This window comes from Suncus etruscus, chromosome 16, assembly GCF_024139225.1.
Source record: "Suncus etruscus isolate mSunEtr1 chromosome 16, mSunEtr1.pri.cur, whole genome shotgun sequence".
Taxonomy (NCBI): domain Eukaryota; kingdom Metazoa; phylum Chordata; class Mammalia; order Eulipotyphla; family Soricidae; genus Suncus; species Suncus etruscus.
In genome coordinates, this window is record NC_064863.1 from 43,960,369 (window position 1) to 43,980,234 (window position 19,866).

At 41.0% G+C, this 19,866-nt stretch overlaps 2 protein-coding genes and 1 non-coding gene across 14 annotated transcripts in view; 1 reads left to right on the forward strand and 2 right to left on the reverse strand.

Moving 5' to 3' along the window:
- FIP1L1 (factor interacting with PAPOLA and CPSF1) overlaps positions 1–355 on the forward strand; it is a 77,923-nt gene extending 77,568 nt beyond the window's left edge. For all 11 annotated transcript variants that reach the window (XM_049790143.1, XM_049790142.1, XM_049790141.1 and 8 more), the window contains one exon: positions 29–355. In XM_049790143.1, coding sequence (XP_049646100.1) covers positions 29–252 — 224 coding nt within the window. In that variant the 3' untranslated portion in view covers positions 253–355. The remainder of the gene's footprint in view (positions 1–28) is intronic.
- Positions 356–1,332: 977 nt separating this feature from the next.
- Positions 1,333–19,866, reverse strand: part of LNX1 (ligand of numb-protein X 1) — a 108,514-nt gene continuing 89,980 nt past the window's right edge. For both annotated transcript variants that reach the window (XM_049790121.1, XM_049790122.1), the window contains exons 6-10: positions 17,091–17,225; positions 12,035–12,212; positions 9,765–9,990; positions 2,253–2,411; positions 1,333–1,890 (exon numbers count right to left, since the gene is read on the reverse strand). In XM_049790121.1, the coding sequence (XP_049646078.1) occupies positions 1,755–1,890; positions 2,253–2,411; positions 9,765–9,990; positions 12,035–12,212; positions 17,091–17,225 (834 nt within the window). In that variant the 3' untranslated portion in view covers positions 1,333–1,754. The remainder of the gene's footprint in view (positions 1,891–2,252; positions 2,412–9,764; positions 9,991–12,034; positions 12,213–17,090; positions 17,226–19,866) is intronic.
- Positions 18,510–18,673, reverse strand: LOC126033077 (U1 spliceosomal RNA). The gene has a single exon (XR_007504233.1). It is a non-coding gene; the product is annotated as a U1 spliceosomal RNA (small nuclear RNA).

The following is a 19,866-nucleotide window of genomic DNA, read 5'->3' on the forward strand; positions in this document are numbered from 1 at the left end:
TAAGGTGCTTACATTTTCTTTCCTTCAGTAATAGTCGACGTCGTCATGAAAGTGAAGAAGGAGACAGTCATAGGAGACACAAACACAAAAAATCGAAAAGAAGCAAAGAAGGAAAAGAAGCTGGCAGTGAGCCTGCCCCTGAGCAGGAGAACACTGAAGCCGCACCAGCCGAGTAACCTGGGGATGGGTGGCCTTTTGTGTATATTAGTGCCAGAAATGGATAATACCAATCTTGTTATATTTTCTGGATAATGTTTAAGAAATTTACCTTTAATCTTGTTCTGTTAGTATGCAAAGTTAGCCTTTCCCTCCTTCCCCAAAAAATAAAAATGGATTTTTCATGTTAAGTTAAAAATCTTTGTCTTGTAATATTTAAAAAATAAAGATAGTGAGCCCGATGAGATTGCACTGCGGCGTTTGCCTTGCAAGCAGCCGATCCAGGACCAAACGTAGTTGATTCGAATGCTGGTGTCCCTTATCCCATATGGTCCCCCGTGCCTGCCAGGAGCTATTTCTGAGCAGACAGCCAGGAGTAACCCCTGAGCACCGCCGGGTGTGGCCCCCCCCAAAAAAAACTAAAAACAAAACAAAACAAAAAAAAACCCCAAAAATTAAAGATAGTAATGATTTTATACCCAAGAAGGTGACTTGAGTCCCTTGGCAGGGAGTTTTCCTGCATTTAGCCCTGTATACATAAACAGGTCAGGGCTAGTATTTCCTTGAGCTAATCAAATACTCATCTTTTAAGGAGGCTCTATTGCAAAAGGCACCTCTTATTCTAGAGATTCGAGCCAGTCTTTTCTGATTACTATTTATCACATACAGTTTTGATATCACAACTTTCTCATAGTCTTTCAGTGGTTTAAATTTGGGTTCATGGTAAAACAAAGTGGTGGAATTTTCATATGCGAGTTAATAAAAATCCAAGTATGCTTTGATGAGTGACATCTTTGAGTTAAATTGCCCCACGTTCAGCTTCTAGCAGGCTCATGAACAGCATTCATGATAGTAACATAAATTTGAACTGCCTCATGGTCAGCTAGCTACCATGATCCAGGAACAAGTAGGCTGCTTTTGCCTCTGTGTTTGTAAGGCTTATTGGTCAAATGGCACACAGTATTTTTTTAAGTTAATTGAGTGATATTATGAATAAATATTATGGATAAGAATTTTAGTCATTTTATTAGTATTAAATATTAGAAGATATAAATTTGTAACTTATTGAACATTCATAGGGATAACCCTTAAATATTTGTCAGTGACTGGTAACACGAATGAGGAACATCTTCTGTGACAGTAGGAATCATCTTAGTATCATATGCTGAAAGACAATTACAGTTTTTGAAAAATATTTATTTCTCATTTGATGAAATGAACTTTATTTTACAATGCATTTTTAAAATCTCTGGCTTCAATTTTTGAAACATTTAAATACAGACCAGCAATTTTTTTATTGAGTTGAATTCTTTGGGGGCATACAAACCATTTTGACTGTCTAAGAACTTTTTATTGAATAGAAAAATATAAACTTAAAGTTGTAGAGTAATAAATCCTCCACATTGAATAAAAACTAGTAGTAATGTTTATATTTTGACAACTAATTTTGTGAGATGAAATTGGCTTTCATTAGATCATACTTACTGTTCCTGACATTTTACAATGTATTCTTTAAATACAGAAATTGACAAAATGCAGTTTTCAACAGTATCTGTTTGGAATTTTGCTTCCCTTTCTACCCTTTCCTTTCATTGAAATTATAAAAGAGTGCCAGGCCAGGAAACAATAGTGAGGGTAATTTTTCCTTTAAGTTCTTTGAGCATCCTTGCCAAGCAAGCATGAATCATTCCTGATGTACTCCGACCATTGACAGCAAGAAGGATATCGCCACATCTAAGAACAAAACAAAACCAGAAAAAAATTATTAACTTTTTAATTTGCAGTTGGAAGTTAGTGCATTTTATTTGGAGATCTTAGTTCTCACTACATTTATCAATTTTAATTGTATTCCTTATAACTGAAGGTTTTCTATTTCTCTTAACATAGTTGCAAATTCCGTATCCGTGCATATTGCATTGTAAAGGATACAAATATCTAAGAAGTTACTGTATGGGACCAAGAGTAATTAATTAACTGTATTTTTCGAAAACAATGCTACCTAAATATTTTAAATTTCTTAGCAATACAACAAGTTTAATAAACACACAGCTTTTCCAAGTGCAGCCAAACATAAAATAATAGTTGACTATGATTACCTAATTCTCCCATCGTTGTATGCTGGTGTTCCTTCAACAATGGATTTGATATAAAATGGTTGGTTCCCATTGTATTCTTCATAACCTCCTACAATGCAGAAGCCCAGACTTCCAGCTGTATTTCTTCGTAATATAACATCTTTACAGTTAAATAAGTACCTGAAATAGTATTCACGTTTGAGTTTGACTTAGTGCATAATTATTGACTCATGTCCTATTCTCTTAATACTAAGTAGTAGTAAATGGATCTCAAATGGTTTTTTTCCTAGGGACTTTTAGTTCCGTTGGCATTTTCTAATTAAGATCCTTCAATAGCTTAACACCCTTAAAAATACCTTCTACTAGGTTCAGTTTATACAAAAATAAAAAACTACTTTGGGCCTAAATATTTACCGTGATATTTCAATTTGTATTTAAAAGTTGCATATGCTTAGGACCAGAGAAATAGTACAGTGGGTGCCAGGGATCAAACCTGTGTGGGCCAATTGAAAGACAACCTTCCCCCCTCCCCAGTTCTGGCCCTTTATTCCTTTTTTATTTGGTTTTGTTTTGGGGCCATTCCCAGCAGTGTTCAAGATTATCATGCCTGTAAGTGCTTGGAAGACCATATAGGATGCTGGAGATTGAATCTGAGTTGACCATGTGCAAAGCAAATGCCCTAACTTGTATTATCAGTTCATCCCTGAAAATTTGTAATTTTATGTCAGTGAAAACCCAACATTGCCACATTATTAACTAGCTTAAAATACTGCCTTTAAATAAAAAAAATCTGTAATATTTTGTGAAATGTTCTGTTATGTGATTGTTGATCACAGTTGCTACTAACTTTGCTAGTCAAAGTTGCTACCGTGTTCAATGTTGCTGACCTTTGCTTGAAATGAAACAAACGGAAGTTTTTAACAAGTAAGCTTAAAGTTGTAAAATGAACTTGACTTAATACCCAATGCCACACTAATACAGGGATCAATTTCCCATGCTAAAATAACCTCTGTAGGGGCCAGCGAGGTGGCACTAGAGGTAAGGTGTCTTCCTTGCAAGCGCTAGCCAAGGAAGGACCGCGGTTCAATCCCCCCGGCGTCCCATATGGTTCCCCAAGCCAGGGACAGTTTCTGAGCGCTTAGCCAGGAGTAATCCCTGAGCATCAAACGGGTGTGGCCCAAAAAACCAAAAAGAAAAAAATAACCTCTGTAATATTTGTTAAACCACATTTTACTATAAAATACCATTTGCCATCTTTTCAATAGTAAATTAATCCTGTAGGAACTCTGAGGTGCCAAAAACTGACTTCAGGGCAAGAGTGACTACACTAGGTAGAGTGCTTGCCTTACATGCAGCCAACTGGTGTTCAGTCCCTGGCATCCCATATGGTTCCCTGAACCCTACCCGAGTAATTTCCTGAACTCAGGAATAATCTGAGTACTTTTGGGTGTGGACTAACAACAGCAACTCCATTTTTGTCTGCTTTTGTACAAATCAAGTAGTTCAGTGTTCCCCAGAGACTATTCACTATTCATTCCCATCTTACTCATTTGTAAAGAGTTACAGAAATAGATAATTGCCTAAAGTTATGACTAAGTATATGCCATATTTCCTATTTGAAATTCTTTAAAATACAATGACAAAAATACAAATGGATTGGAGAAACAATACTGGAGTTAAGGCATTGCCTTGCATGTGTCCAGACTCAGTTTGATCCCTAGACTGAGCATGTGATCCTTTGAGCACTGTCAGTAGCCAGAATCTGGGTGCAACCCATGTGCCCAAGAATGGGTGAGTGGATAAAGAAACTGGTTCACAATGAAATACTACACATTATTAGAAAAAAATGAGGTCATGAAATTGGCTTATACATAGATAAGTGAAATGAGGGAGAGGGATAGACAGAATTGTACTTGTGGAATATAACTTGAATATGGTAATAATACTCAACGACGATAGACACGGCCAGGAGGACCAGTCCATGGTACGAAGTTTGCCACAAATAGCAAAGGAGTGCAGTTAGGGCAGAAAAGGGACCACTATGTCAATATAGTTGAGATGAAGACTTGGGACAAGAAGTGGTTGCTGAAAGGCGAAGTGATACTCATGATATCCCTCCAGTAACAAATCAATGTCTAAAAGGAAAAAAAGAGGAAAAATGTTTGCCATAGAGACTGGTGGGGCAGGGAGAAGGGAAACTGAGGACATTGGTGGTAGGAAATGTTCACTGGCAAAGGGATGGGTATTGGACACTGACTGAAAATCATGAACAACTTTGTAAATGGCGGGGAGGGAGAATACTGCTATCCTAAAAGATGATTTGGCTGTTTCACTCCTAGTAGCACATAGTGGCATTTCCAAAGAACATGTGGGCAATCTGGCAATGTAATGTCCAAGTAAGAATGAGTGTTTATTTTCTACTCGGCTGTCAGCAGCAACAGACCTATAAAGAGGCTATAGAAATATTTACAACCAGGCCGGAGAGATAGCACAGCGGTAAGGTGTTTGCCTGACACAGAAGGACAGTGGTTCGAATCCTGACATCCCATATGGTCCCCCGAGCCTGCCAGGAACAATTTCTGAGCATAGAGCCAGGAGTAACCCCCTAGCGCTGCCGGGTGTGACCCGAAAACCGAAAACCAAAAAAAAAAGTTTTACAACCTACCGCTTTCACTAATGTTTCTTGGCATCAGGGACATTCCCATCTAGTGGGTCATATAGTCACATAGAAGTGGGAACCGAATTGGAGAGTCCCACATCCTAAGCCTGCCCTCCAGCCTAGCCCTCACTTTCAGTCTTCAAATGTTGCTTTTCTCACAATCATACCCATTTAAACAGTAGGGTTATCATTTTAAACAAATGTAAAAAAAAAACAATTGGGAGACTTGGAAGAAAGGAAACACAAATTCCATCTTCAACATTACTGAAGTCACTAGGAGGGTTGCCATAGGCAGTGGAAGTTAACAGCAAGTTGGAAGAGAGGAATCCACCCCAGCTGCAGAGAAAACAAAGCCAGCAAAGTCCTCGGATTCCACCATTGGTCTGATCCCAGGAACAAACACCCACACTCCACAGAGGATTGCTTGGAAGAGGTGACCCTGCTGAGCAGAGCAGCCAAGGCCTGCCTGAGTGAGGCAGTGAGACCCCACACAGATAACACACTGGTGCAGGCAGAGTCTCATGGTGTAAAGTGGAAAAAGACATCTGAGAGGAGTAAAATGTACACTGTGTGTACGTCTGCTGGAGTACATTCCCATTTCCGTCCCTGCAGCACAGAACTGCCTCCTGAAATGTTGAACTAGCAAGAGACTGATAAGGAACCAGCAGAGACATGCTCCAAAGAAAGGGGGGGAATGAATCAAACTGGCAAGAGATGAAAAAACACCAGAAAATTCCATTGAAAGAAAATGCTAGCGGAAATGAAATTTACAAACAACCATATCACTGTGAACTTAATGAAAATTCTACCATATAAACAAGGGGACTGGGCATAAATAGAAGATTTCAAGGACAGTCTGAGACAAGCAGAGAACAAGTTGACAAAGAATGAAATAGGGAGGAGGAAAAAATGGCTAAAGTCAGTAACACTGAGGTAACAGTAACGGCAAATATTAAGTGAAAAAAAAAAACAATCTATATAGAAAGGAAAGAAATTTGATAGGCCCTGATCCTTCACTACTATTTAATGAGTTAATAGACAAAATACTTCAAAAAGTCTTAAAGGAAAGAAGTCCAACTTTCCTTTTGTCTTTGATAGTTAAGCCACAGTAAGCAGTGCTTGGCAGACTTTGGTTCTGGTGGGGAACTCAGGTCTCCCACACACAAAGCATGTGCTCAGGTCAGTGCAAAGTATAATCTGATTATAGTCTTTCCAGGCAGCATGTCTCCTAGAGGTGTAGATAGGTTCAATTTGTAGAAGTGCTTCCTCCTGGCAGTGGAGACAATTGCACTACGGTGATGATCTCTGTGCATGGTTGTGGATTTTCTGATAGGCTGGTTTCTGAAGATGAAAAGCAAGCTAGGGATCTGCTCATTGGCCCTGCTTTCACAAGTGACAGTGTGTCCATGCCAAAGATTAGACCAGTAACAGAGAGGACATGGATTGATCTGTATTGAGGTGCATGAAACCTATGATTTATGTTTGGAGTTGCAAAGCCACAACATAGTGTAATAGTATGTATGTTACTATTGTGTGTGTATGTGAGTTTATGTATGTATAGATCAGGGGCCAGCCCAGTATAGACACCTGTTTTTGCAAGTGAACTATAGGAATACAGGGGCTGGAGAGATATTACATCAGGTAGGATTATTCCAACCTAAATTTGATCCACAATATTACCTACACTTCCCCATGCACTACCAGGAGTGATCCTTAAGCACAGAGCCAGGAATATTTCTAAGCCCGGCTGAGTGTGGCCCCAAATGAACAAATACAGGGAGTAAATCAGGGGTCTCAAACTCAATTTACCTGGGGGCCGCAGGAGTCAAAGTCGGGGTGAGGCAGGGCCTCGCTTATAAATAAAGTCGCAATAAAACATCGCATTAATAAGAAAAAAATCACAAAAAATCGCATTAAACATTTGCATACCCTGAAAGGAACTGCTCGGGGTATGCGAATATTTAATGTGATTTTTTCCTTACTAATGCGATTTTTATTGCGATTATTCTGCAAGCAAATAATTGTGAATACTGTGATATTTGAAGGCCGGCCACAGGCCACAAAATTGTATGGAGGGCCGCAAACGGCCCACGGGCCATGAGTTTGAGACCCCTGGAGTAAATCTACCCGTTTATCCACTTGTTGCCCCTGGCTGTTTTCATGCTCCCACATTAGGAATAGCTGCATGCTCCTGAAGACAAACCATCAGATCCCTGATGGACTCTCCCTGCAAGAACTCACAAGGATTTGTTGTAAGCTCCTGTTGACCTCTGTGCAGGAGCTTAGAGCACTGGGCTAGGAGACAAGTTTTTCCTTGCTGTGTACTTGTTGGTGCCCTCTGAATTTTCCCTGTACTCATGTAACTATGGAAGAGGAACAAGGGAAAGTTAGAATTGCCAGGATGACAGAAAAAGTGCCCTATCTACAGCCATTGTTTGGCTCTTTCTACTATAATTTTTGCTGGAGATTGGATACAAAGCTTTACATATTATAAAGCTCTGACTAACCTTTACATTTTTTATTTCATTTTTATTTGTTCATTGTTTGGCCACACCATTTGTGCTCAAGATTTACTCTAGTCTCTGAGCGCAGGGATTACTCCTGGTTGGGTTGTAGGACCGTATGTGGTGCTGGGGATTGAAACTTGGTAAGGCAAGTGCCTTACCTCTGTACTATTTCTCCAGCCCCCACTCTTCTTTTAGAGAAAGTAAGTAAAAATATAGGTTCTGGAAAGAGCAGACAAGTTGTGGGCTTCATTTAAGGCCAAGTGACAAAGAGTAGAAGTAGAAGGAGGGAAAGCCATTTTTCCAGCTATATTAGAGTGAAGAGCATCTCCCAAGGTCCTGTCCTACAGGAGCGAGAAGGATTTGAATCACAGAACAGGAACACCTTCAAGAATCATGAAATTTTTTTAAAAAAAATTTTGGAATAGATTCCAGTTTCAGAAAGATTTTCTTTTAGTAATTTTTTAATTAGGGGCCGGAGAGATAGCATGGTGGTGGGCATTTGTTTTGCATGCAGAAGGACGGTGGTTCAAATCCCAGCTTCCCATATGGGTCCCCAAGCCAGGAGCAATTTCTGAGTGCATAGCCAGGATTAACTCCTGAGCATCACAGGGTGTGGCCCCCAAACCAAAAAATAATAATAATAAATTTTAAATTAAACATGCTCTCTCTTTGGGGCTGGAGCAATAGTATAGTGAGTGTTCATTTTTTTTTTTTTTTTTTTTTTTTTGCTGTGGTCAATCGAGTTCAATCCCCACCATCCTATATGGTACCCCCTAACCTGCCAGGAGTAATTTCTGAGTGCAGAGTCAAGAGAAACTGTTGAGTGCCACCAGTATGGTCTCTCCAAAACAACAACAACAACAAAAAAAAAAAAAAAAGAAAGAAAGAAAGAAAGAAAGAAAGAAAGAAAACAAAACTGCTCCTCCAGGCTCAATTCTAACATGTTTAAAATTTTTGAAATATCTTCAATGCTCAGTTTGAAATTATTTTTTTAAATACACTGATTTAAAGAATGAATCAATCAGCAAAGACTGAGTTAAGGAATCTAGGTCAGTCTGGATTTGAGTTAGGGATTATTTTAGACCTCATTTAAAATTTAAGAGAAAACGAGAAAGCAGACCCATCCACCCTCAAGAAAAATGCATGGAAACCAAACATCCTGCTTCTTTCACTTAATCCTATGCTGGCCTGTTATCTTTTGAAGCTACCAAGGATCATAGAAATCCTGTTTGTGCAATGAGGAAGGCAAGTCTGTGCACACCCAGAGCATCTGCTCTAATGCAGGTCATCAGCCTTCAGTCTATTTGTCTTTTGGGTATTTCATGTCTGTATAAGGTAATTTCCCCAGCTCCCCACCAAATCCTTTTCTAAAGTGTCTCTTTGAATAATTCCAGGTTACATGATGAGACAAGATACATCTCATGAAATGCTCATCTAGCTGCTATTTCTGAAGCTGCTTAGAGGAACTGCAATAGCCAGGGGTAGAGATCCAAAGAAATGTCTCTATCTGTGCTCAAACATTGGGAGAAAGCAAAGAAGTCTGCAGCATTGCTTTATAAAGAAAGAGATAAGCCACAAGAGGTAGTCAACCTTTGTCTGTCATTTCAGCAACCCTACAACTGCCACTAGCCAACAAGGGAAAGGGCAACCTTCCCCTGTACCCCAGGAGAAGGTGTGCAAACATAGACTGCCCTTTAGCCCTTTTCCCCAGGTCAGCTGAACTTGCTGCATGGACAACGGACACAAATGTACAGGGAAACCCTGGGAGCTTTTATATATGAATCCTAACAGTGGTTCTGTATGCAGCCTTGGTCCCACCCCTATCGCCTCCCATTATCTAATCTCGTCAATAGGCCCACTGAGAAGCCTTCTCAGTGTGGATGACTGACCAAGATTTCTGATAGTGAAATATTCTTCATGCTTACTGAATATAAACCTCCCACTATTCAATCGAAATCTCGTCAGTAGACCCATTGAGAAACCATCCCTCAGCATGGATGACTGACCAAGATTTCTTTTTTGGGGGGGGGCGGGGCTTTGGGTCACATTCGGCTTTGCTCAGGGGTTACTCCTGGCTCTATGCTCAGAAATCGCTCCTGGCAGGCTCGGGGGACTATATGGGATGCAGGAATTTGAACCACCGTCCTTCTGCATGCAAGGCAATGCCCTACCTCCATGCTATCTCTCTGGCCCCTGACCAAGATTTCTAAAAAGAGAAGACAGAATTACTTCAAATAGTCCCATAAACCAGCATGGCCTCATTAAGATGCTAGTGCTATGAGTCAGCCAGAGAAAGGATGGTCTGAGAATGAGAACACCCCCTCCCACACACACACCTCTTCTCAAGGACATCACACTAGGACTCACTGTGGTAACTCCAGCCACATGACCCAGGAGGGGGACCAGTCGGTGGGCGGGGCCATGTTGTGGTTGGAGTCCAAGGCCTCTGGGAAGTTGTCTTCCTGAGGCTCACACTCCCGGACTTCCAGGGCTTTAAGCACCACCGAGGAACATGTGCTCTTCAATAAAGCCACTGCCTCGCTCCGGCTCACCTCCATTAGTTCAATTCCATTCACATTCAACAGAATATCCCCTATTGGCCAGAGAAGTAGAAGCCATAGTTAGTAAGAGCATGAACAGGACTTTCTGCAGCAATCAAAGGGGCAGTAATGGACTGGGAGGCCTCATTCTTAGCCTCTCAACTGCCATATTGCCAGCAGTGATCAGTGTGTATGAATAGACGAGGCAGTGGTCGGCAACCTGTGGCTAGCGAGCCACATGTGGCTCTTTACACTTTTAATTTGGCTCTTCTGTGTGCCTGGCGGCCCCTCCAGGAGTCAAAACTCTGCTTCTAGCCTCTGTCAGTCGTGCCCTGTGTGGCTCTCAAAATAAATTTCAATCGTGGGTTTAGCGAGATTTGGCTCAGTTGAAAAAAAAGGTTGCTGACCACTGGACTAGAGTATCATTGTAGGATTTCTAAAGCATCGCTCTTGGTGGTTTTTTGGTTTTGGTTTTTGGGTCACACCTGGCTATGCTCAGGGGCTACTCCTGGATCAGCACTCAAAAATTTCTCCTAGCATGCTCACGGGACTGACTATATGGGCTCTGGGGATTAAACCCAGGTCAGTTGTGTGCAAGGCGAATGCTCTACCTTCTGTGCTATCACTCCAGCCCAAGTGTTTGAATGTTTATAAGGGAGGGAGGCTTGAAGGAAAATCTACTCACTCTCTGTGTCCTGTTTTAGCACAAAAGCCTCCAGTTATCACATGAAGCTTAGCATCTGGGAAGTACCCAGAAGCTATGGATTGTATGAACAAGAAACTCCCCATGAGTGCATGCGGCAGAGGAGTCCAGCAGTTGAGAAAAATGAGCCTGGAACTATGCACTCTCTTTTTGTTTATGGATCATATCGCACAGTACTCAGGGCTTATTCTTGGCTCTGTGATTAGGGTAGATTCATGGTAGTACTTGTGGACTAATGAGCAGTGCTGGGGATTGGACTCAGGTAAGCAGTTTGCAAAGCAAGTGCCTTAACCTTTGTATTATGACAAGGAGTCAATATTTCTACTTAGTGTAAAGCTGAGGCTGGAGTGGTAGTGCATGCTTTAAGGCATCTGCCTTGCATGCTCTAGCCTAGGATGGACTGTGGTTCGATCCTCTGGCATCTCATATGGTCCCCCAAGCCAGGAGCGATTTCTGAGGGCATAGCCAGGGGTAACCTGAGCATCCCTGGGTATGGCCCCAAAACAAAAACAAACAAACAAAAAAATCCTTTCTTGGTTGACCACATTGCTCTCCACCCAGATGATTGTTTGGGTGAAATGAAAAGCAAAAGAAACAAAAGTAATCCCCCAACTCCATTTTTTCAATTCTTTTATCTTGTCCTCTTTTCCACTTGAAAACAACGAAATGGTTCTTGTAACAGTTTCCATTTTCCCCTCGAGTGTGAATATAGTTTGGACATGGCATAATAGTTTGACCATCCGAGTGATTCCCAAGCTTGTAAATTGATGAGGCTACCAAGAATATAGACTTATTATCTCCTTCCTTCACTTTCAGTAGCTCTGGACACAAAAGTGAAGCCAGGTACTTGCACCTCATCTAAAGTCTTTAAATTGATTGATTCATTTTTGCTCTGCAACCCTATACTGGGACAACTCAGGAATGAATTTTATCCCTGGATCAGCTCAGCAAGGAATCACTTAGAATTAGTGAATCTGCATTGGACATTTTTTTTTATCTTTATTTAAACACTGTGATTACAAACATGGCTGTAGTTGGATTTCAGTCACAGAAAACACTTCCCTTCCACCAGTGCAACATTCCCACCACCAATGCACCCCATCTTTTAAGCTAAGAAATTTATTCTGAACTGGAGCGGTTGTCTGTTTGGTCTCAGAATCATGTGTAGTTTCCAGCTTTTCCAGTAAGGAAGATGACTCATGAAGCCCTCAGGAATAAAGAGGGGGCGAATCCCACACTCAGATGCAAACTAATCATGACCCTGGAGAATAAACATCCCTGCCAGAGCACCTCATGGTTACACTGTTAATTCTGGAAAGGCTCCTAAGACACAGTGTACTGCTGATTCCTTAAATGTTCTCCCACCCCCAGCACTTTAATTCTCTACTTTTTACCTGTTTTTATTCTTCCATCTCTGCTTATGACTCCTCCAGGCTCAACACTGATGACGTAAATAGGTAAGTCCCATTCTCGATGAGACGCTCCCCCTGCCACTGTCATGCCAAGGGAGTCGCTGGGGTCTTTGCGGACACTCACCGTCTTCTCAAGACAAGTGACTGTGGGCTGGAGGGGCTGGAAACAGAGAAACAGATATGGCTCGTGCTCACAGCGGCCTTGCATTTACTACAGGTAACACCCACTCCCCTCAAGTTCATCTGTGCCATTAGGGGCCGGTATGTGGCTCAGTACAAACCTGTAGGAGGCCTTGGATTTGATCCCTAGCTCAGGAATCATGAAAACTAAAAAACCCAAAAAAACAAAACATGTGGTGGTGATCCCAGGACACAAAGAAAGCCACACAGAGAGAATGTGTGAATTAGGGAAGCCTTTCTACATTCTCAAAAAGGGGAGATTGACTCAACCATTGTCTACTTTTTACTTGGGCCCACTGAAATAAAAGAAGGAATAGGTTAGAGGTAGCAGGAGAAATATTATGGAAGGGGAACTGTATTCTCAAATTCTAGTGACTCATTTATTCCTGAAAGCAGTGACTCAAAGTTTCATAAAACTCTTGTCAATGTTTGTGCAGTGCAGGAATGTGTTGCAAGTTGTAAAAAATAATCATATCCAAATAGTATTGAATTATTATATTATCCAAGTTTTAACATTTATTATTATTACTTTGATTTTGGAACCACACATGGCTGTGCTATGACTTTCTTCTTGCTCTGTGCTTAAGGATCATACCTAGCAAGGCTCGAGGATCATATATAGTGCTAGTTATCAAACATGGGTTGGAAGCATGTATAGCAAGTGCCCTACTATCTGTCAACCCTATATACCTCACTTTAATTTAGACAACTAATTATAGAAATCCTCAGAGAAAAGTAATGGACTTGAAAGTTATACTGTGAGATCCCTGGCTCTTCTGTTGTTTCAGCTCATTCCTGATTATCTTTCCAAAGCACTTATGCCCTGATCCTCACCAAAAATAAATAAATAAATAAATAAATAAATAAATAAATAAATAAATAAATAAAGCTTAACTCCATTATTTCTATCTGGGGATGAGGAGCAAGGAAAATGTTAGTGGGTCAATCTTCCCAAGTGATGTGTTAGAAGACAGTATGGTGGAGAAAACAAAGGCATCTTTTCATGTTTAAAAACACACACAGGGAACCAAAGAGATAGCACAGTGGTAAGATGTTTGCCTTGCCTACAGACAACCAAGGACAATGATGGTTCAAACCCCAGCATCCCATATAGTCCCCAAGCCTGCCAAAAGTGATTTCTAAGCACAGAGCCAGCAGTAACCCCTGAATGCCACCGGGGTGACCCAAAATTCCCTCCCCCCCCCAAAAAAAAAAAAGAAAAAAGAAAACAACACACACAGGGACATAGTAATAATATAGCAGATAGGGAACTTGCTTTGCATGTGGCTATCCTAGGTTCAATCCCTCGTATCCCCAGGCATGATCCCTGAGTGCAGAGCCAGGAGTCAGTCCTGAACACCAGTGGGTGTGACCCCAAAACAAAAACAAAAATTTAAAAATACTTGTTACTAAATTTATTCAAAAGCACCAAAATGATGCCCCATAAGCTGCACCAAAAGTGACTGTTACTTCTCTCCTGCCTCTTTATGAATTAAGGAAACCTTATTTTGTTTATTTTGTGTTTGAATAACATGAGTTGTTCAATTTTATTATTATTCAATTTTAGAGAAAAAGAAAATAGTACTTGGGCCAGATCAGACAAACTGAGACAAAAAATTTTTTGGGGGGGTTTTTGGGCCACACCCGTTTGACACTCAGGGGTTACTCCTGGCTATGCGCTCAGAAATCGCCCCTGGTGTGGGGGGACCATATGGGACGCTGGGGGATCGAACCGTGGTCCGTCCTACACTAGCGCTTGCAAGGTAGACACCTTACCTCTAGCGCCACCTTCCTGGCCCCGAGACAAAATATTTTAAAAAATTGGACTTTTGGAACATAATGGCAGAAGGGAAATTGAGTCCAACTAAAACCCAGGGTGTCTCACTCTGTCCTCTGTTTTCTCAGCAACACCACTCTGCTTTTAGAGGCAATAAACATGTAAGATCAACTGAACCATTCATTTTCAGCTGTCAGAAAAATGTAAGAAAAGATGATGACCTAATTTTTCCAAAAGAGCTTAACTATTATTTTGGCTAGAGAGCACCATCCAAATCCACTTCTGTTAAAAAAATATAATTCATGACCTATAAGATGGGACTACTAAGCTGATGTGCTACTAACTGTAGAGTGTATTATTTATTGACAAGAAGTTTCTGGAGAGCTGTGTTCTCTCACAGCTCTTGGTGTTTTCTAAACACTCAGTTTGTATAGAAGCAAAGAAGATTTATGGACAACTATGGGCTCAGTATAAATGGCTAGCTCAGATACCTGGAATAAGAGAGGCATCTACATTTCCACTGTATCCAAAAGCCATTGAATAGAGACCACGTTAGGAATGAAAAAATCCAAGCCCTCTTCCCACAATTCTTTTCTACTCAAGGTAGCATGACACAGGGAGAAGAAACAGATATGTGAGGGATATTCTCCAACTCCATGCCCTTTCCTCCTTTGGAGGCCTTAAGATGTCTTTAATATTTACAACTGTGACTCATTGTGAAATGACTCAAGCTAGTTAAAATGTTATAAAAGACTAGAGATAGTACAACTGGTAAGGTGCTTGCCTTGCTTGTGGCTGATCTGGGGTTGATCTCTAACACCATGTATGACTATAAGCCTCACCATATATAAGGGTGATCCTGAACATAGAGCCAGTAAAGCTGTGTGGCCCCAAAACAAAACAAACAAATATCATGGGTCCCTGTATACTTATCCCTTAGCTATAAAATTATTGAATTAGAGAGTGTCTGCTTTGGATGAAACACATTTTTTTTTTTAAGAAAACTGCATTGAGTATCAGATCTACCCAATCCCTAACAGTCTGAGTCAGAAACATACATTCTGTGCACTCTGTGTTTGGTTAAAATCTTCCATGATTCTGTCTGGCCACCCCCAACCCTAAACTTTCCCTGAGAGAAAACTTTAACCTCCATTCCAGGCCTCTCACTTTCAGTCCTCCTTTGGCAAAACACTTTCCTGTCCCACAAATCCCGATTTGCCTTTTCTGGTATTTCTTTGAATCATTTATGCTACTGCTTTTCAAAAAGTCCTGTTGTTACTTAAATAAAACAAAACTTTAGTAGGATCATAAAACATGAAATCAAAGAGCCATATGTCTTAGTTTTATTTTTCCAAGATGCCACTATGTGTGCACGTGCGAGGGAATTGCAGAGGCAGATAGAACTATAAAATTAAAATAATCACCATTCCCAGCTAGACCTGTCTGTTATCCATGTTTTTCAGGAAGTGGACATATTGGGGGAGGGAGGTGGTGGGAGCACAGCAAAAAATGTGTTCCAATCCTACTGGTTCTTTGCATGATTCATAAGGGGTAAATTGGAGAGATTAGATGTTCTAAAACCACAGTCCTGAAACAAGCCTTCTTCCTCATGGTCTACTACACTAGACTAGAATACCATCTACTAGTTAATTCAACTCTAATTAGATGAAAACCATAATTAATTAAGTGAATACACTAGTTTTTGTTACCAAATACCATTAGTTTGATTTAAGCATGCTAATGATATTTCCTAGTGAAAAGACACCAGGGAGTCCTTAACCATAAAATATTTTAGCAGGATGTACTTGGTCTGTTTAGATGGCTTATTGCAAATAAAAGTTGAATTTATAGATTTATGGCACAAAGCTGGCCAGATCAAGGAAAGGGGAGGTAGCCTTGTAAGTTGTGTAAATAAAGCAGATGTTCTTGAAAAATATCAAAATATTGACTTGTTTCTGCATACTTAACTCAAAAATTTAATTTGTAACTTCTTCCAAAACCAAAATATTTCCCTCCGGGCAACATTGGCATTCTCTAGGCTCTGTTAGAACTAGGACAATAATGGACTACATCTAAGGCTGCTTTTGCATTTTAAAATAATATATAAGTGATTGTGATAACTAGATTCTAAGAGAAATGATGGCTAGAAGTTCATTGTGATCCCAACAGGATAGATTCTAGCACCTTAAATCAGTTTCTAGGGGCCCGGAGAGATAGCACAGCGGCGTTTGCCTTGCAAGCAGCCGATCCAGGACCAAAGGTGGTTGGTTCGAATCCCGGTGTCCCATATGGTCCCCCGTGCCTGCCAGGAGCTATTTCTGAGCAGACAGCCAGGAGTAACCCCTGAGCAATGCCGGGTGTGCCCCCCCTCAAAAAAAAATCAGTTTCTAGTCAGTGCAACATTGTTAGACACTCATTCCCAATGGAGGCCTTAGCCAAACACAAGTACAAACTAGATTGAGTCACCTAATTGAAAGACAGACTGCAAATTGCAGGCTGGAAGAATGGATTTCATCTATGAATAGATTGATGCTGTCTATTCTGCATTTCAAATCTTTTCAGGATTTGAACACATAAAACAGCACATGCCATCTCAGGTTGGCCCCAATCTGTAAATCCCAAGCCCCTCTTAATGTTGGGGGAGCTTCAGAGATTCTCTTATTTTCCTGGTCTTTCTGCAGAAACAAACTGGAAGGTGCAAGCCCTCTTGCATTATTTCCATTTTTAGGCAGACAGGGAACTTCAAAAGCCAGAAACCAAGCCGACCACTTGTTTCATTTCAAAGTGAATGGAAACCAGCCTTTCACTAAAATGGCTGTTGGAAAAACATGACATCTATTTGATTTATGCTAAACCTCTGGTCCCATTCTGAGGTCCTGCATTTTCCCTGTTCACGCTTGGACACAAGACACCTGTCATCTTTGCAGAATCAGAAGTTGGAATGCAGGCCTTTTAGTTTTGCAGGTCAAATAGTGTTTTTTTTTGTGTGTGATGATGGCCAGAGAATACACTCAAAAACATGAAAGCATGCAGCCATCCCCAGAAAGTGCTCCCTTTGCATGGACCCTCCCTGAGCCTTACCTTTGGAGTATTGCACCTGTCTCCTGGTCCTGGAGACCTGCTGCCATTGCTGCTCCAGCTGCCCTCCTGAAAGATGTCAGGACTTTGCAGATGAATTTGGCGTGACACAATAAAGTGAACGTGCTTCTCACTGGCCTGAGGAAGAAGACATAGATGTCAGCCACTAAAGGAGCCCCTATCCAGCATAGTGAGCTCAAGATGTGAGCTTGGTTTTACCTTTTGTGTACCAAAAAACAAAACAAAAAAAAAGTTTTCTAGAGTTGGCGACATCTCAGGAGGGAAAACACTTGCTTTGCTTAGGGCTTGGTGGCAGTGATTCTGGTTTGAATGCCCACTGCCACATAGAGTCCTCTGAGCATTGCCAGGAATAGCCCCTGAGAACCACTGAATTTGCTACCTCAACTAAGGAAAACAAAAAAAAAAAAAGGAAACCAATGAATGATTTCTTCATATTGGAGAGTCTTAAAAATTTTAGGAATAGAGCTCCTAGATGACCGAATCCTTTTGCTTGGTATCTACCCACAAGAACCAAAAAACATTCATTTGAAAAGATGCTTATACATGCATGTTCATTATGGCATATAGTACAATAGCCAAAACACATGGAAGAGACCTATATGTTCAGGAATAGAGAATGCAGCCACAAAAAAGACAAACTTATGCAATTTGCTGCAACTTGGATGGAACTGGAGGATCTTACAATAGATGAGGACAATTAGTTCACACTAATCTGCAGTTCATAGAATAAAATGTTTAGAGAATAGCAAAGGTGGGAAATACACTTTTTTTTCCCCCTGAATTACAAAATCATAAATGCCAAGGAAATAGAATAATTTAGAAGGGGAGCAAGAAGAAGAGGTCTGCTATATCACAGGGATAAGGCCAGGGGCCTTGGGCTCCTCTGTGATGAAAAGATGCAATATTTGCAAGCATCTAAACCCCTAGATGGAATGATCCCATGAGTGTAAGCTCCAAACCACAATAACTACACTAAAAATGTAACTGTCAAAGAATCAGGTTGTGGGGTGGGAGGGAAGTCGGGGTAAATGGTGGAAGGATGGGAACATAGGGTGGTTTATTGTTGTTGGGTTACACTTTATTTTACCTAAAACAAAGTTTTTCCTGTTTCTTTGTATCTGTTTGTTTACAACTTGGTTTCACCCAAAACAAAGATTGCCTTACTTGTATACCTGAGTGCCACTGCCACACTATATGCGTTTTCTCCTCAGCCTATTCTGGGTTATTTCTTGTGTGACCCTGATTCAGACTTGTTTACCTGGGCTTGGAGATACAGCACATGGGTAATTTTACAATTGTAAGCCTAAAAACCCATCGCAAGCAACTACATAAATCATGGCGCCTAAATTAAGGGGGGGAAAGGTTTCGAGCATTTCTTTTTTTTTCTCTTTTTTTTCTTTTCAGGGGAGAGCACGAACAAAGTCCCCCACTACCACAAATTATGCAGTCGAGTTTCCCACATTTGGGGAAATCGCAGGGTTCAGCACATCCGGAGTGCAATGGATAAGCCTCACCTTGGGAAAACCACCTTCGCGATCATGGTACCTCCCCTGCCAGGTAAGTATGGTTTCTAGCATTTCTGTAGCAACATATCTCTCACTCTGTCTCTGTCTCTTTCTCTCTCTGTGTGTGTTTCACTTCCAGGGGAAGGTTTGTAAAGAGATATAAACAATATAAATCGGTCTTCCTGATGGACTGAGCATAAGTAGCCAGAGGACTACTTCTAGCTTGTGAGTAAAATCCGTGGGCGATTGATGCATGGTTTAGATATTCTATGGGACTGTAGAGAGACTAGGTCTGGTGCCCAGGAAGGTGTAGAAAAGTAAGTTCCAAGGGTAGATCTAGAAAGGAATTATTCTAGTCTCTTCTTCCCATTTCTTGGGACACATACAACCACAATGTCAGAGCAGGACCAGCCTGTTTCCTTCCTCTTCATAACAGCTTATCAGATACAGAAAAAATCTGGTCATAAAGGGAAACCACACAAAGGTCACACTCTTCTTCACGAATTCTTTGTGTGAATGAAAAGAGCAGCTTCCTGTCTCCCTGCCTCTTCCTTCCCATAGTCTATAACTTATGCCCACTTTCAGGAAAGAGTACCTTGATTTATTTTTTTAAGTGTGTATTTATATTATAATTTCTTTTGCTTTTTGTTATAATTGTTGCAGTGAGGGAGGTGAAGAGGGAGGTTGCACACACACCTTGGGATACTTGACACTCTAGGTGTAATGCACGATGCGCACACACACACACACATAAACACACACATTTGTAATGCAGCCAGGAGTGACTCAGGGGCTCCCAGACAGCAAAACCCCTAGATCTTCCTAGATGCATGTGGGGCAAGTGCCTGTCATTGAACCCAAGACCTCATAAATGAAGCAGGTATCAAGAGAACCTTGTATTTGTATCTGTGTTTGGATGTTGGTTTGGGGCCCACACCAGGCTTACTCCTGCCTCTGTGTTCAGGGATCACTCCTGGAAATACTTGGGGGACCATATACAGTGCCAGGATCAAACCTGGGTCAGTTATCTTCAAGACAGCACCCAAACTCCTTGTATTGTCTCTCTGGTTTCTTATTTTCCAGGACTCTCTGGAGACCTGCTGTCATTCAGTGCCTGCCATTTTAGTAATACCTCAGTTGTATGGGAAGGGTTCTGTACAAACATCTTTTTTTTGTTTTGTTTTGTTTTTGTTTTTGGGTCACACCCGGCAGCACTCAGGGGTTACTCCTGGCTCTACACTCAGAAATCGCTC